Genomic DNA, 15,766 nt, shown 5'->3' on the forward strand with positions numbered 1-15,766 from the left:
GGAAGGGCATGGGGTTGGGAATGGAGCGGGGTTGGAAATGGAGCGGGGCTGGGAATGGCGCGGGGCTGGGAATGGAGCGGGGTTGGGAATGGAGCGGGGCTGGGAATGGAGCGGGGCTGGGAATGGCGCGGGGTTGGGAATGGAGCGGGGTTGGGAATGGCATGGGGCTGGGAATGGAGCGGGGCTGGGAATGGAGCGGGGTTGGGAATGGAGCGGGGCTGGGAATGGAGCGGGGCTGGGAATGGCGCGGGGCTGGGAATGGAGCGGGGTTGGGAATGGAGCGGGGCTGGGAATGGCATGGGGCTGGGAATGGAGCGGGGCTGGGAATGGAGCGGGGTTGGGAATGGAGCGGGGCTGGGAATGGAGCGGGGCTGGGAATGGCGCGGGGCTGGGAATGGAGCGGGGTTGGGAATGGAGCGGGGCTGGGAATGGAGAGGGGCTGGGAATGGAGCGGGGCTGGGAATGGAGCGGGGTTGGGAATGGAGCGGGGCTGGGAATGGAGCGGGGCTGGGAATGGAGCGGGGCTGGGAATGGAGCGGGGTTGGGAATGGAGCGGGGCTGGGAATGGAGCGTCCGTTTCCCCAGAGGGCCGTTCCAGCCCCTGGTTCTGTGGCACAGGGACCGTCAGAGCAGAGAACACCGCGGAGCAGCTGAGCTGCAAGGGGCTGCTCCTAACAAACGCAGAGCCCGTTCGGTCGCTCTCCTGAAGAGAAAAGCCTTCGCGGATGCCGGAGGGAAACGACTGCGGCCAGGCTTCAAGAGGGGTGCGGAGGGAAAGCAAAGAGTGCAGTCAATGTATCGCTGAATTAGTGAGAAGCAATTTTCTGGGGATTCAAGTGCAAGTGGAGCTTTACTCTGAACCTCGGAAGAAACTCTGCCTGACGTGCCAACACAACCTCGCTGCTGTATCGCGGTTCTCGCACAACCGCACAGTCACACCGACACTTCTGCTGAGAACCAGCCAGCGGGAAGATTCCCTGCAGCCAGCGTCCCATCTCGACACCAACCCAGCTCTCCTGCTGGGAACAAAGCTCCGGTTCACCCAGAGGCCATATCTGTAACAGCTTCCTCAAGAACATCCCCTGGTGAGACCGTCCTCCCGTCGCGGTTCCATCTGTTGGTGCCAAGCTGCCGTAACCCCTGGACCAGCACCTCCTCTGCAGCTTGATTCCTAAGTCCTTACAGACTTTTACTTTACCAAAGGGTAAACCTAACCCCGACAACGCGTTTCCTTTCTAAGGGTCATGGAGAACTTCACAATGCAGCTGGGAAACACCTGCAAATGAGCCGCTCCGGGGACTCATCCCTCTTGCTTTTTTCATTAGGAGAAATAGAGCACTGAAATACAAAAGCCCACCCAATTCCATCCCGCGTGCACAGAATGAACGCGGCCTGCACAACGGCCACTCCGAGCAGGGAAAATCCTCCCCCAGCACCCAGGGGGCGCCACCCAAACGCAGTGGGTGCTCCTTGCCCTTCCTCCCCCCCGCGGCCACGCGCCGCGCGTTCGCCAACACAGAGCGCAGGGAGCTGAGCACGCTCACCAAAAGGCTGGGTGCAAACAAATGACATCTTACATCCGTTCTTTAAAATAATAACAATAAAAAATGTTCAGATGCTCATGTGGGGAAGAAGCACATAACTAAATACCACAATACTTGTAATCACCTTTAAGAGAGAGGGATGTTTTAGCAAACCTCTGTTAATTACGAGACAGCCGGGAAGTCCTGAATCACCTCCCTGCAGAGTGAGCTCCACCGACAAACACCGCTTACCAGGGCAACGAAAGGACGGCGCTGAGCCCCAGAGCGGGCCCGCTCAGCACACTGACCTGTTTGAGCGCCTTCTTGCTGTGCTTCTGCGACGAGGAGATGGCTTTGCCGGGCTGGATGGAGGGCGACGGGCAGCCCGGCTGGGGGGAGGACGTCTGGGACAGCCTGGATGACACTACGGGAAGAAAGACAGATACACATACATCAGCTGCCCCTCACACATCAGCACGTTAGCCGGTCCTCACCATTTCACACCGTCCCAGGAGGCTCATGAAAGCTGCACCTCCAGCAGGAGGGATGATTCCTGTTTCCTCCCCAGCGCCGCGGCAGCCGTTCTCTGAAAGCCAACCGCAGTTCTTGTGACCAACTCCTGGCTTTCATCTCTTGCCCATCGCTTTTTTTATTAATCTTGTAAAGAGCTGCAGTCGAACAACGCTGGGGCTTGGAAAGCGCTCCAGGTTCACACAGGCTTAGCCAACTCCGGTCTAAATCCGGACACAGGCGCGGGTTGTTCTGCTGACCAGAACTGATCTGAACCCCACGCAAGAGCAGGAAGCAAACGACACGCCGAGGAAATGGAACGTCACCTGCTCCTTTCCGACAACAAACACGGGAATACCCAGGATATCCCCGCACCTCAACACGTAAATGGGCACGTGTTCCCAGCGGCTGAGCCCAGCGCTCCAGGGAATCCCGTCCTAGCCAGCGCAGTCCTGGAGCAAAGCGTCCAGTTCCAGGTGATCGCGACCTCAAAACGGTCTCGTCACAACCAACAAACCGGAGACGGGAACTGAGTAAGAGCTGGTCCCGTAGCGTGAAGGTGCCTGTTTGGCACAGAACACCCAAACACCCGCCCGGCAGCGCCGAGGTGATGGACACAGCCAGCCGGGGAAACCGCTCGGTTCCAGCGCTGGCAACCGCGGGTTTGCCTCCATTGTCCTGGCAAACCCATCCGGCACTGGGCAGCGGCCACAGTGAATCCACCTGCACAAAACCAGGGAACCCGCACGCCGGGGCGAGGCAAAGCTGCTCGGGACGGAACCGGGCAGCAAAACCAGACCGGCAGCACGGTGACACCAACGGGACGGCACTGCGAGACAGGCAGGACAGAACCAGACAGGCAGCACGGTGACACCAACGGGACGGCACCGCGAGACAGGCAGGACAGAACCAGACAGGCAGCACGGTGACACCAACGGGACGGCACCGCGAGACAGGCGGGACAGAACCAGACAGGCCGCACGGTGACACCAACGGGACGGCACCGCGAGACAGGCAGGACAGAACCAGACAGGCCGCACGGTGACACCAACGGGACGGCACTGCGAGACAGCCAGGACAGAACCAGACAGGCCGCACGGTGACACCAACGGGACGGCACCGCGAGACAGGCAGGACAGAACCAGACAGGCCGCACGGTGACACCAACGGGACGGCACTGCGAGACAGCCAGGACAGAACCAGACAGGCAGCACGGTGACACCAACGGGACGGCACCGCGAGACAGCCAGGACAGAACCAGAGAGGCCGCACGGTGACACCAACGGGACGGCACCGCGAGACAGGCAGGACAGAACCAGACAGGCAGCACGGTGACACCAACGGGACGGCACCGCGAGACAGGCAGGACAGAACCAGACAGGCAGCACGGTGACACCAATGGGACGGTCGGCACTGCGAGACAGGCGGGACAGAACCAGACAGGCAGCACGGTGACACCAACGGGACGGCACCGCGAGACAGGCAGGACAGAACCAGACAGGCAGCACGGTGACACCAACGGGACGGCACCGCGAGACAGGCAGGACAGAACCAGACAGGCAGCACGGTGACACCAACGGGACGGCACCGCGAGACAGGCAGGACAGAACCAGACAGGCAGCACGGTGACACCAATGGGACGGTCGGCACTGCGAGACAGGCGGGACAGAACCAGACAGGCAGCACGGTGACACCAACGGGACGGCACCGCGAGACAGGCAGGACAGAACCAGACAGGCAGCACGGTGACACCAACGGGACGGCACCGCGAGACAGCCAGGACAGAACCAGACAGGCAGCACGGTGACACCAACGGGACGGCACCGCGAGACAGCCAGGACAGAACCAGACAGGCAGCACGGTGACACCAACGGGACGGCACCGCGAGACAGCCAGGACAGAACCAGACAGGCCGCACGGTGACACCAACGGGACGGCACCGCGAGACAGGCAGGACAGAACCAGACAGGCAGCACGGTGACACCAACGGGACGGCACCGCGAGACAGGCAGGACAGAACCAGACAGGCAGCACGGTGACACCAACGGGACGGTCGGCACTGCGAGACAGGCGGGACAGAACCAGACAGGCAGCACGGTGACACCAACGGGACGGCACTGCGAGACAGGCGGGACAGAACCAGACAGGCAGCACGGTGACACCAACGGGACGGTCGGCACCGCGAGACAGGCAGGACAGAACCAGACAGGCAGCACGGTGACACCAACGGGACGGCACTGCGAGACAGCCGGGACAGAACCAGACAGACACCAGAATGGTGTGAACGGCACGGTCGGCACTGCGAGACAGCCGGGACAGAACCAGACAGACACCAGAACGGTGTGAACGGGACGGCTGACACTGCGAGACAGCCGGGACAGAACCAGACAGACACCAGAACGGTGTGAACGGGACGGCTGACACTGCGAGACAGCCGGGACAGAACCAGACAGACACCAGAATGGTGTGAACGGGACGGTTGACACTGCGAGACAGCCGGGACAGAACCAGACAGACACCAGAATGGTGTGAACGGGACGGCTGACACTGCGAGACAGCCGGGACAGAACCAGACAGACACCAGAATGGTGTGAACGGGACGGCTGACACTGCGAGACAGCCGGGACAGAACCAGACAGACACCAGAATGGTGTGAACGGGACGGCCGGCACTGCGCAATGGCCAGGACAAAGTGAACACCAAGAAGATCAGCAAGATTCAGCTGTCCCTGCCGTGAACCCTGAGGGCACATCTGTGGGCCTGGGCATGGAGACAGGAAGGTAAGAGAGAAAACAACGTAACTCAGCAAATTCACGGGCTGTGTATGTATCCGCATGTAAATCTGTGCAGATAACAACGGCCACTGTAAGATCAGGGGAAGAGTAAAGAGCAAAGGAACGTTTGTTCCATAAGGGTAATAAAAGGATTCACACATGGACTATTTAAATGAATGCTTCCTAGAGCCATTAGTTGTAGAATACAGGAGGTGACGCCCATCCTTGTGCAGCTGCAAGGAGCTCAGAGACAGCAGCGTCAGCTCTCGGTTAACAGCAGCCAGAGTGCGGCTGCACAGCGAGCACCGGAACGCGGCTTTGCCATAAAATCCACAGCATTAGTAACAACCAGCTATGGAAAGCAAAATTCTCACACTTGGCATGGGCGTCAAATGAAAAGAGCAAGTGTTTCAGCAGGCACACGCAGCAGGAACGCCTCCGAAATGGCATTGAAACAACAATAAAAGAAGTGGGAATCTAAAAGCCTCTGACAAGATCACACCCGGTGACACACACACGCGACCAAAGACGACACAGTCGCACAGCAAGCAGAGTTACCACTGAAAAGGCAAAACCCCCCGATGTTACACCAAGGCCTGGAAAGCAAAAGCTGTATCTGCACTTTGAAAGCAGTAAGAATGTTGGTAAACTTGCGTTTGTTCCTCGATTTGGTTGAAACCGCAGCTGAAGAAGGAGGTGCTGGAAAGGATGAGCGTCCGCTCAGCACGCGCAGGGGAAGCGCAGCCCCGACGCCCCGCGCAGCGACACGAAGGGCTGCCAGAAGTCTGTTGCTAAGGGTTCGCTCAGACACCTCCAACAAAAGGCTTCTAAACATTATTTGGCTATTGTTTCACAAACAAAGCAGCGGCACAACCCTGGCACTGGGCTGGAGGGGAGGCGAAGGACGGAAACAAATGGTAATCGGGCAAGAAATCGGGAACAGTTCTGCAAGGTCCCGTCCTAAGCAGGAGCAGCTCGGACCCCGGCGATGGGAAGCGTGGAATGTTCAGTATTCTGGTTCGCTAAGGACACTGAGTGCAAATTCCGAGAAATACAACCCACAGGACGAAAGACCAGAAATACAAAGTACAACATCAAAAAAAGGAGTAAGCAGACATTTTGAGGGAAAAACCCCAAGATACTCATAGACCTGCAGCAATCTAAACGAACCGTGCCAGCCCAGGAACGGGATCTGTTACAGCCAACAGGGCCAGGAAAATGGCCAGCGAGATGATGCCACCTGTGAAGAGGATGATGATGATGATGATGCCGTGTGTGAAGATGATGATGATGATGCCGTGTGTGAAGAGGATGATGATGCCATGTGTGAAGATGATGATGCCGTGTGTGAAGAGGATGATGATGCCATGTGTGAAGATGATGATGATGCTGTGTGTGAAGATGATGATGCCGTGTGTGAAGAGGATGATGATGCCAAGTGTGAAGATGATGATGATGCTGTGTGTGAAGATGATGATGCCATGTGTGAAGAGGATGATGATGCCGTGTGTGAAGAGGATGATGATGCCGCGTGTGAAGATGATGATGATGTCGTGTGTGAAAATGATGATGCCATGTGTGAAGATGATGATGATGCCGTGTGTGAAGATGATGATGATGCCGTGTGTGAAGAGGATGACGATGATGCCATGTGTGAAGATGATGACAATGATGCCGTGTGTGAAGAGGATGTATCTAAAAGTGTCATCAGAGAATCACAGAATCATTTTGGTGGGAAGAGACCCCCAAGATCATGGAGTCCAACCCTTCCCAAACCCCTGTCCTTGTCCCATGTCCTGAGAAGCTCCTGTCCGTCTGTCCAACCCTCCAGGGATGGTGACTCCAGCACTGCCCTGGGCAGCCTGTTCCAATGCCCCACAGCCCTTTGGGGAAGAAATTGTTCCCACATCCAACCTCAACCTCCCCTGGGCAACTTGAGGCCGTTTCCTCTGCTCCCGCCGAGCGATCCCACGCTGACCACCTCACACTGCAGTGCTGACCACACAACATCAGCAAAACTCGAGGGCACTCAGGTGAGCTGCTACCTGGGCAGAGATGCTGAGCCATGTGTGTTATTCGGAGGAAGGAGCGCGAGTGGAGCAGACGAGATGCAGCGATGCAGCGATGCAGTGATGAAGCGATGCAGTGATGCAGCGATGAAGCTGCAGCTCCGCGGCCGGGTCTGGCGGTGCCGTCGCCCTGGGTCTGCACACAGCTCTCCTCCCACACTAATCCCCGCTCGCAGCTCTTGAACACCAGTTCAGTTTAACATTTGAAAGCCAGGCAGAGAAACAGACAGGTTGGTACTGGGTGTGAGACATCTGAAGGGCAGGATCACAAACCACATCCTCTTCGCAGCCTATCGCTGCCGACACTGCGCGTTGTGTGAAGCGGGAACGTGAAGCCGAATGCAGGCTGCTCTTCTTCACCCTCACATTCTAGTCACATTTTCATGTTTATGCTGTGTTTGAACAAAGAAAACTCAGCTTTTCCAACCTGGAAAACAGCTGGACACACAAGCCCATCATTTTGCACCTTTCTAAGAAGGCCGCGCACAGCCCAGCAGAGGCACGACGCTTAAATAGAGCCTTCTTTTGAATTCTTACTTGGAATGCCATTGACACCAGGGCATTTTTTCTGAGAAATGAAATTACAACAGAACTTTAATTATGTTAAAGGTCAATTAAATTAGAAATTCCAGCCTGGCAAGGTCTGATAACGTTTCACAAGGTTTTGGGCTCCCTTAAGGTTTGCAGCCCCCGGTCAACCGGGTCCCGCAGGCGCACCCCTGCAGAGGCTCTGCTGAGCGGCGGCAGCGGGACCCGCGGCTCTCCGCTGGTGTCTGCTCCCACGAGCCTGGAAACAACGGGAAGCTGAGCGTGCCCAGAGCATTTCGCTTGTTTTGCTTCCTCTTGGACGAGTCGCCTTGCACAGGTGTTTTATCCTTCAGGGTGTGGGAGCACCAGGATGCTGGTCTGAAGTCCCACTGGCTCCCAGCGTACATCCCTTCCAGCACACATCTGCTCGCTCGCCTAAAGCGAGCTAACAACAGTATTCCGGCTCACGTTTGTCCTTCACGAACGATGCCAGGTAAACAGCAACGAGAAAATCCACGGGGCAGCTGATCCAAGACCGACGGTGAGGTCCCGTGCGGCTCGACGTGTCTCTCACACAGAGCGGCAGAGACCTTGGCTCGCTCGGCCGATCGCTTCCCTTTGGGTTTACTGTGTGCAGACGCAGGCTCAGGCACCTGGAGCAGACGCAGCGGGGAACAGCGGCGCCGAGGGACATCCCAGCACACACGGGGGGACACAGCTCGGTGCTGGTTTGGCAGCCGCCCAGGCAATTCCTGAAGCCACACTGAGACTGCCTTAGCCTGGTGCAGCAGAAACGAGCAGCCGGGTTTCTCGGGCTTGTCCAAGCGGAGACGCGGGGGTGCTGCTGAGAACACGAGCGTGACGCGCAGCCTCGCACTGACACAGGCTCTATGGCACTGGCTCCACAGAAAATCACTGGCAGGGTCACCAGCTTAAGGTCAGCCTTGGCAGCTCACTTTACCAGATACGTGCTAACTGTTAAACAGCAGGAAACAAAAGAAAACCACCTAAAAATGTGCCAGAAGTCAAGGAAAAATACATCTGTAATTGCTGGGAGAAGCTGGGAGTCAAAATACTTTCAAATCAGAAGAAAAAAATATAGAATCATAGACTGTCAGGAGTTGAAGGGCCCTGGAAAGCTCATCCAGTGCAATCCCCCCATGGAGCAGGAACACCCAGCTGAGGTTCCACAGGAAGGGGTCCAGGCGGGTTTGAATGTCTGCAGAGAAGGAGACTCCACAACCTCCCTGGGCAGCCTGGGCCAGGCTCTGACACCCTCACCAGGAACAAGTTGCTTCTCCTCTTTCAGTGGAACCTCCTGTGTTCCAGTTTGCACCCATTGCCCCTTGTCCTGTCACTGGGTGTCACCCAGAAGAGCCTGGCTCCATCCTCCTGACACTGCCCCTTTCCATATTGATCCCCAGGAATGAGTCCCCCCTCAGTCTCCTCTTCTCCAGCTCCAGAGCCCCAGCTCCCTCAGCCTTTCCTCACACGGGAGATGCTCCACTCCCTGCAGCATCTTGGTGGCTGCGCTGGACTCTCTGCAGCAGTTCCCTGTCCTTCTGGAACTGAGGGGCCACAACTGGACACAATATTCCAGGTGTGGTCTCCCCAGGGCAGAGCAGAGGGGCAGGAGAACCTCTCTGACCTACTGACCACCCCCTTCTAACCCACCCCAGGTACCATTGGCCTTCCTGATGAATATATTGAATAGTACCAGACCCAGCACTGCCCCCTGAGGCTCTGCACTGGATCCAGGCCTCAACTGGACTCTGCCCCATTGACCACGACTCTCTGTCTTCTTCCCTTCAGCCAGTTCCCAGTCCACCTCACTGCCCGTTTAGGCAAAACCAAAACTGATCTGACAAGAAGAGGGTTGGTTGAGCTGAGGCTGGAGATCAGCCAGCCCAACGTCCCAAACACCTCAGGGCAGGCACACCGTGGGGACCATGGGGTTTGTCAGTGCCACAGGCTCGGTGACACACCAAGGGCACGCCGTGGGGACCATGGGGTTTGTCAGTGCCACAGGCTCGGTGACACACCAAGGGCACACCGTGGGGACCATGGGGTTTGTCAGTGCCACAGGCTCGGTGACACACCAAGGACACACTGTGGGGACCATGGGGTTTGTCAGTGCCACAGGCTCGGTGACACACCAAGGGCACACTGTGGGGACCATGGGGTTTGTCAGTGCCACAGGCTCGGTGACACACCAAGGGCGCACCGTGGGGACCATGGGGTTTGTCAGTGCCACAGGCTCGGTGACACACCAAGGGCACACCGTGGGGACCATGGGGTTTGTCAGTGCCACAGGCTCGGTGACACACCAAGGACACGCCGTGGGGACCATGGGGTTTGTCAGTGCCACAGGCTCGGTGACACACCAAGGACACGCCGTGGGGACCATGGGGTTTGTCAGTGCCACAGGCTCGGTGACACACCAAGGACACGCCGTGGGGACCATGGGGTTTGTCAGTGCCACAGGCTCGGTGACACACCAAGGGCACGCCGTGGGGACCATGGGGTTTGTCAGTGCCACAGGCTCGGTGACACACCAAGGGCACGCCGTGGGGACCATGGGGTTTGTCAGTGCCACAGGCTCGGTGACACACCAAGGGCACGCCGTGGGGACCATGGGGTTTGTCAGTGCCACAGGCTCGGTGACACACCAAGGGCGCACCGTGGGGACCATGGGGTTTGTCAGTGCCACAGGCTCGGTGACACACCAAGGACACACCGTGGGGACCATGGGGTTTGTCAGTGCCACAGGCTCGGTGACACACCAAGGACACACCGTGGGGACCATGGGGTTTGTCAGTGCCACAGGCTCGGTGACACACCAAGGGCACGCCGTGGGGACCATGGGGTTTGTCAGTGCCACAGGCTCGGTGACACACCAAGGGCACGCCGTGGGGACCATGGGGTTTGTCAGTGCCACAGGCTCGGTGACACACCAAGGACACACCGTGGGGACCATGGGGTTCGTCAGTGCCACAGGCTCGGTGACACACCAAGGGCACGCCGTGGGGACCATGGGGTTTGTCAGTGCCACAGGCTCGGTGACACACCAAGGACACACCGTGGGGACCATGGGGTTCGTCAGTGCCACAGGCTCGGTGACACACCAAGGGCACACCGTGGGGACCATGGGGTTCGTCAGTGCCACAGGCTCGGTGACACACCAAGGGCACACCGTGGGGACCATGGGGTTTGTCAGTGCCACAGGCTCGGTGACACACCAAGGACACACCGTGGGGACCATGGGGTTTGTCAGTGCCACAGGCTCGGTGACACACCAAGGGCACACCGTGGGGACCATGGGGTTTGTCAGTGCCACAGGCTCGGTGACACACCAAGGACACACCGTGGGGACCATGGGGTTTGTCAGTGCCACAGGCTCGGTGACACACCAAGACACCAAGGGCACAGCAGCTCCTGGAGCTGTGGCTTCTACTGGATCTCCCACCCTTTATCTCCTAAAGATCAGAGCTAATTGTAGTTTCTAATATACTGTGCAATAAAAGAAACCCTCACCTTTGGGTAAGTGGAATCAAACTGGTTTGGAGTAATGGAACCGTTCTGCTCAATTTATCCAAATTTATGCAAATTCTACCAGGGCTGGAACCCTCTTTGCCGGGTAACTGCTTCGGGAACGCCCCCTCCCACAGCGCTGCGGCTGCAGAAGTCACCGCCGCCCGATGAACGGGCAGGATCCTCACGGTTCCCCCCGCTCACCAGGAGCGTGAAACGGGGAACCCGCTGCCAGCAGGACCCGGTGCGTCTGGCCCAGAAGCAGCAGTGCCCTCCCGCGCAGGGTCCGGCGCCCACGCGGGCTCCTGGCCGGCAGAGGAGCCCGAACACGAGCGACGTCCCTGCGCCCGCTCCGCTCACACGGGGACACACGGGCCAGGTCCCCAGCAGCGGGCGGGGAGGGCTCAGGGGGCTCCGGCTCTGCGTTTGGGGAGTACAGCACCAAACCCATGCCAAGAGAGTTCCTGCTCAAGGGGTCGCATGCATTCCCGTGGGGTTTTCTGCCTCAAAATCCACACGTTCAGAAAGAAAAGGCTGCGCTTTACTAATTTGGAAAGAAAGTACAGTAAAGCTGAACTAAAAATACAATAACCCCCATCAACCACGCGCAGTCATACGCTCAGAATAACCTAATCTTAAACAGCTAATGTGATCCAGATGTATCACATGAAAAACTTCTAGCGAAAGCCATTAGAAGGCGTTTTGAGAAGCACACGAACGCTCCCTGCTAATCCAGCGCCTCCTTTTCTGCAGTGCTGCCGTTTACCACAGTGAGAATGGGAACTGGAATCTGGGTGCATACGAAACCAGTACCACGGGCGCAAGGGAGACGGCCACGTCCGAACTGCTCTCCCCCTCCACTGCTCCTGGCGAAAATGAAGGAAGAAATAGTGCCCCAAAACAGCGGCCAATTGCATCTCCCATGTCTGCCCTGGTCAGGGTGAACCTTGTGCTGCTCTCGCCAGGACAACGCATTCCTCCCAGCCATTACAGCCTTATAAACACAAAAAAGATCAACTCTTTGCTTCATATGGAGAGACTGGAGCGTGTGTTGCACCGGCAGCTCTGAGACACCAACCTGCGGTCTGGGTCTGATCGCTGCTCCTCTGCATGCCCGGCGAGCCCACCCCAGCTCCCCAAGCACCAGGAGCAGAGGAAACGGCCTCAAGTTGCCCAGGGGAGGTTGAGGTTGGATCTGGGAACAATTCCTTCCCCAAAGGGCTGTGGGGCATTGGAACAGGCTGCCCAGGGCAGTGCTGGAGTCACCATCCCTGGAGGGTTGGACAGACGGACAGGAGGTTCTCAGGACATGGGGCAGGGACAGGGGTGGGTTATGGATGGACTCTGTGATCTTGAGGGGCTTTTCCAATCAAAGCGGCTCTGTGATTCCACCTACATGTGTTCTTGGTTACGCTGGGTAATTCTTCAACCCCAGGAAAGATCACCAATTGAATACTAACACACACTTCAAGAAAGAGGGGGAGTGATGAAAGATAGAGCTCTCCAGCTCTCTGCTCTAGCGAAGCAACAGAACTGGCACCAAGCAGCTCAAGAGCACGAAGAGCACTGGATCTCCTGGAGAAGCTCAGCTGGGACCAGCACCCAAACATCCTCCATCAACCAGAGGAGACAGTGCCACCAAACCCACGCGTGTCCAGCGGCTCTTCAGCAGAGGTCACAGAGCCACATTGGTGTGGGGATCTCCCGCCCAACAAAGCCCGGGCTTATCTAAACCACACACATGGCTCTGGTTCCGTCCGGGCACGGGAGGGCTCAGTGTGGCGCTGAGTATGGGCGGCGCATCCAGGAACAGCAGCTGGTGACCTTGCTGCGCTGTGTGCCAGAGGAACAAGTGCCCAGCCCGCCTGCTCGGAATCCGACTGTAAACCAAGCAGAACTAAAGGAAACACTCAGAAACACCCGGTACCGTGTACCCATCACTCCCTATGCGCAGGCGTTCTCGGGTTTCTGGAGGCCACGCGGTGACGACAAAGGCGCAGCGCCCTGGGTGTGCAAGCAGTCGAACCCCAGTCATCAAAACGCTCTTTTACTGATCCAAACAGTATTTTTGTAGCTGTTGCACTGGAAGGAAGAAGAGAAATAAAGTACTTCATATAAACTCGTTAAAAAATTACAGCTAAAAGTGCTGATTACCTCAGCTGACATCAAATTCGCCAACATCCAGGAGTTGTCCTGTTGTTTGGGATTTTTTGTTAAAAACGAAGGTTACAGCAGACGTGAGCCTGGAGGAAAAGGCCGAGACTGTACGGGAGGGGGCAATGCGAGTTATTGAGGACAGGCGCTGGGACAGCAGCAACAACCCGGCGACAAACACCAACACCCACCGAAAGCCCTTCAGCAGCCGCGCTCCGCACAGCACTGCACACAGCTCCGTGTTTGCTTTTTGCTCTACCTAAAACACAGGTTTCCACACCAAGAACACTGCCCTCTTCCCTAAAAACACCCCTAGAGCCCAAAGCACGTACCAGTTCACCTAAACGTCTCTGCTCTTGGGAGCTGAGAGGCAGAAGTGAAATTACTCAGGTCAAGGGCGGTTGTGTAAAACCAAACACCGGTGTGCCGGTCGGTCCCGCCGGCCCTGCCCGTCACCGCACAGCCGGCGCACAGAGCCCGTCCCGAGTCGGCCGGCGGTAGCTGTACCACCGCACAGCCGGCGCACAGAGCCCGTCCCGAGTCGGCCGGCGGTAGCTGTACCACCGCACAGTCGGCGCACAGAGCCCGTCCCGAGTCGGCCGGCGGTAGCTGTACCACCGCACAGCCGGCGCACAGAGCCCGTCCCGAGTCGGCCGGCGGTAGCTGTACCACCGCACAGCCGGCGCACAGAGCCCGTCCCGAGTCGGTCGGCGGTAGCTGTACCACCGCACAGCCGGCGCACAGAGCCCGTCCCGAGTCGGCCGGCGGTAGCTGTACCACCGCACAGTCGGCGCACAGAGCCCGTCCCGAGTCGGCCGGCGGTAGCTGTACCACCGCACAGCCGGCGCACAGAGCCCGTCCCGAGTCGGCCGGCGGTAGCTGTACCACCGCACAGCCGGCGCACAGAGCCCGTCCCGAGTCGGCCGGCGGTAGCTGTACCACCGCACAGCCGGCGCACAGAGCCCGTCCCGAGTCGGCCGGCGGTAGCTGTACCACCGCACAGCCGGCGCACAGAGCCCGTCCCGAGTCGGCCGGCGGTAGCTGTACCACCGCACAGCCGGCGCACAGAGCCCGTCCCGAGTCGGCCGGCGGTAGCTGTACCACCGCACAGCCGCTGCACAGAGCCCGTCCCGAGTCGGCCGGCGGTAGCTGTACCACCGCACAGCCGCTGCACAGAGCCCGTCCCGAGTCGGCCGGCGGTAGCTGTACCACCGCACAGCCGCTGCACAGAGCCCGTCCCGAGTCGGCCGGCGGCGGCCGGCGGTAGCTGTACCACCGCACAGCCGCTGCACAGAGCCCGTCCCGAGTCGGCCGGCGGTAGCTGTACCACCGCACAGCCGGTGCACAGAGCCCGTCCCCAGTCGGTCGGCGGTAGCTGTACCACCGCACAGCCGGCGCACAGAGCCCGTCCCCAGTCGGTCGGCGGTAGCTGTACCACCGCACAGCCGGCGCACAGAGCCCGTCCTGAGTCGGCCGGCGGTAGCTGTACCACCGCACAGCCGGCGCACAGAGCCCGTCCCGAGTCGGCCGGCGGTAGCTGTACCACCGCACAGCCGGTGCACAGAGCCCGTCCCGAGTCGGCCGGCGGTAGCTGTACCACCGCACAGCCGGTGCACAGAGCCCGTCCCGAGTCGGCCGGCGGTAGCTGTACCACCGCACAGCCGGCGCACAGAGCCCGTCCCGAGTCGGCCGGCGGTAGCTGTACCACCGCACAGCCGGTGCACAGAGCCCGTCCCGAGTTGGCCGGCGGTAGCTGTACCACCGCACAGCCGGTGCACAGAGCCCGTCCCGAGTCGGCCGGCGGTAGCTGTACCACCGCACAGCCGGTGCACAGAGCCCGTCCCGAACACATGGACCCATTGCTACCACCTACATCTCGGTAAGGCCAGAAACATCTGTGTCCTCTACTGGATGTTTCCGGTCACTCTGGGAAAACCCTGTACAATACCATTCCTCACACCCCTAAGTTTCAATAGCGTGTGCATACATACAGTTTATGTGTCATCAGACAGGCAACTCAACCAAATTCAGCGCGCCTGTGCCAAAGCCCATAGCATGGCCGAGCCCCACCACAGCCCCACCGTGCGCGTGGAGCCGGCGCTGCTGCCCAAGCCCAACGCAAAGCGCGGCTGAACCCCAAACTGGTGCTGGGACCATGCAACCGCACCGTGAGAACCCCAACAGCGGGGACCCCACCGCGTCCCCAGGGGTCTGCTCCAGGGAGCGCTGCTCTTACCGTACAAAATCGCTTATGTCAAGATGAAACCTCTCCTGGTGCAACCTGTACCCACTGCCCCTTGCCTCCTCCACGCGGCTCCTTCTGAAGAGAGCATTTTCAAGCTTGTTCTGCCTTCTTCTGTGACACAGAGCTGAGGAGCGGCAGGTCACAGATGACCTTTCTGCTGGAGAGGAAAGGCGCCTGACAGACCTTTTTGTGGGTCAAATGGAACACGACACAGTGTGTGAGGGTGAAAGGCCAAACCACCGAGACTTCGCTTGACACGGAGGGAACCGCGAACCCTCCAGGGCCAGCAGAGAGGCTGAAGCAACGACGACAAGACCCTGGTGAGAAAGCGCATCCACGGAGCGGCAGCTGAAGCGTTCCTGGCTGTAATGGAACACAGCTGGAAAGCCCCCATTAAAGGGAACGAGACATCGGTGCTCGGTGACTCTTCAC

At 58.8% G+C, this 15,766-nt stretch overlaps 1 protein-coding gene across 1 annotated transcript in view; it reads right to left on the reverse strand.

Annotated features, from left to right (window-relative positions):
• Positions 1-15,766, reverse strand: part of ASXL2 (ASXL transcriptional regulator 2) — a 100,099-nt gene that overhangs the window by 25,610 nt on the left and 58,723 nt on the right. The window contains exon 5 of the mRNA XM_071807223.1: positions 1,832-1,947. Coding sequence (XP_071663324.1) covers positions 1,832-1,947 — 116 coding nt within the window. The remainder of the gene's footprint in view (positions 1-1,831; positions 1,948-15,766) is intronic.

This window comes from Patagioenas fasciata, chromosome 3 (genome assembly GCF_037038585.1).
Source record: "Patagioenas fasciata isolate bPatFas1 chromosome 3, bPatFas1.hap1, whole genome shotgun sequence".
Taxonomy (NCBI): Eukaryota; Metazoa; Chordata; class Aves; order Columbiformes; family Columbidae; genus Patagioenas; species Patagioenas fasciata.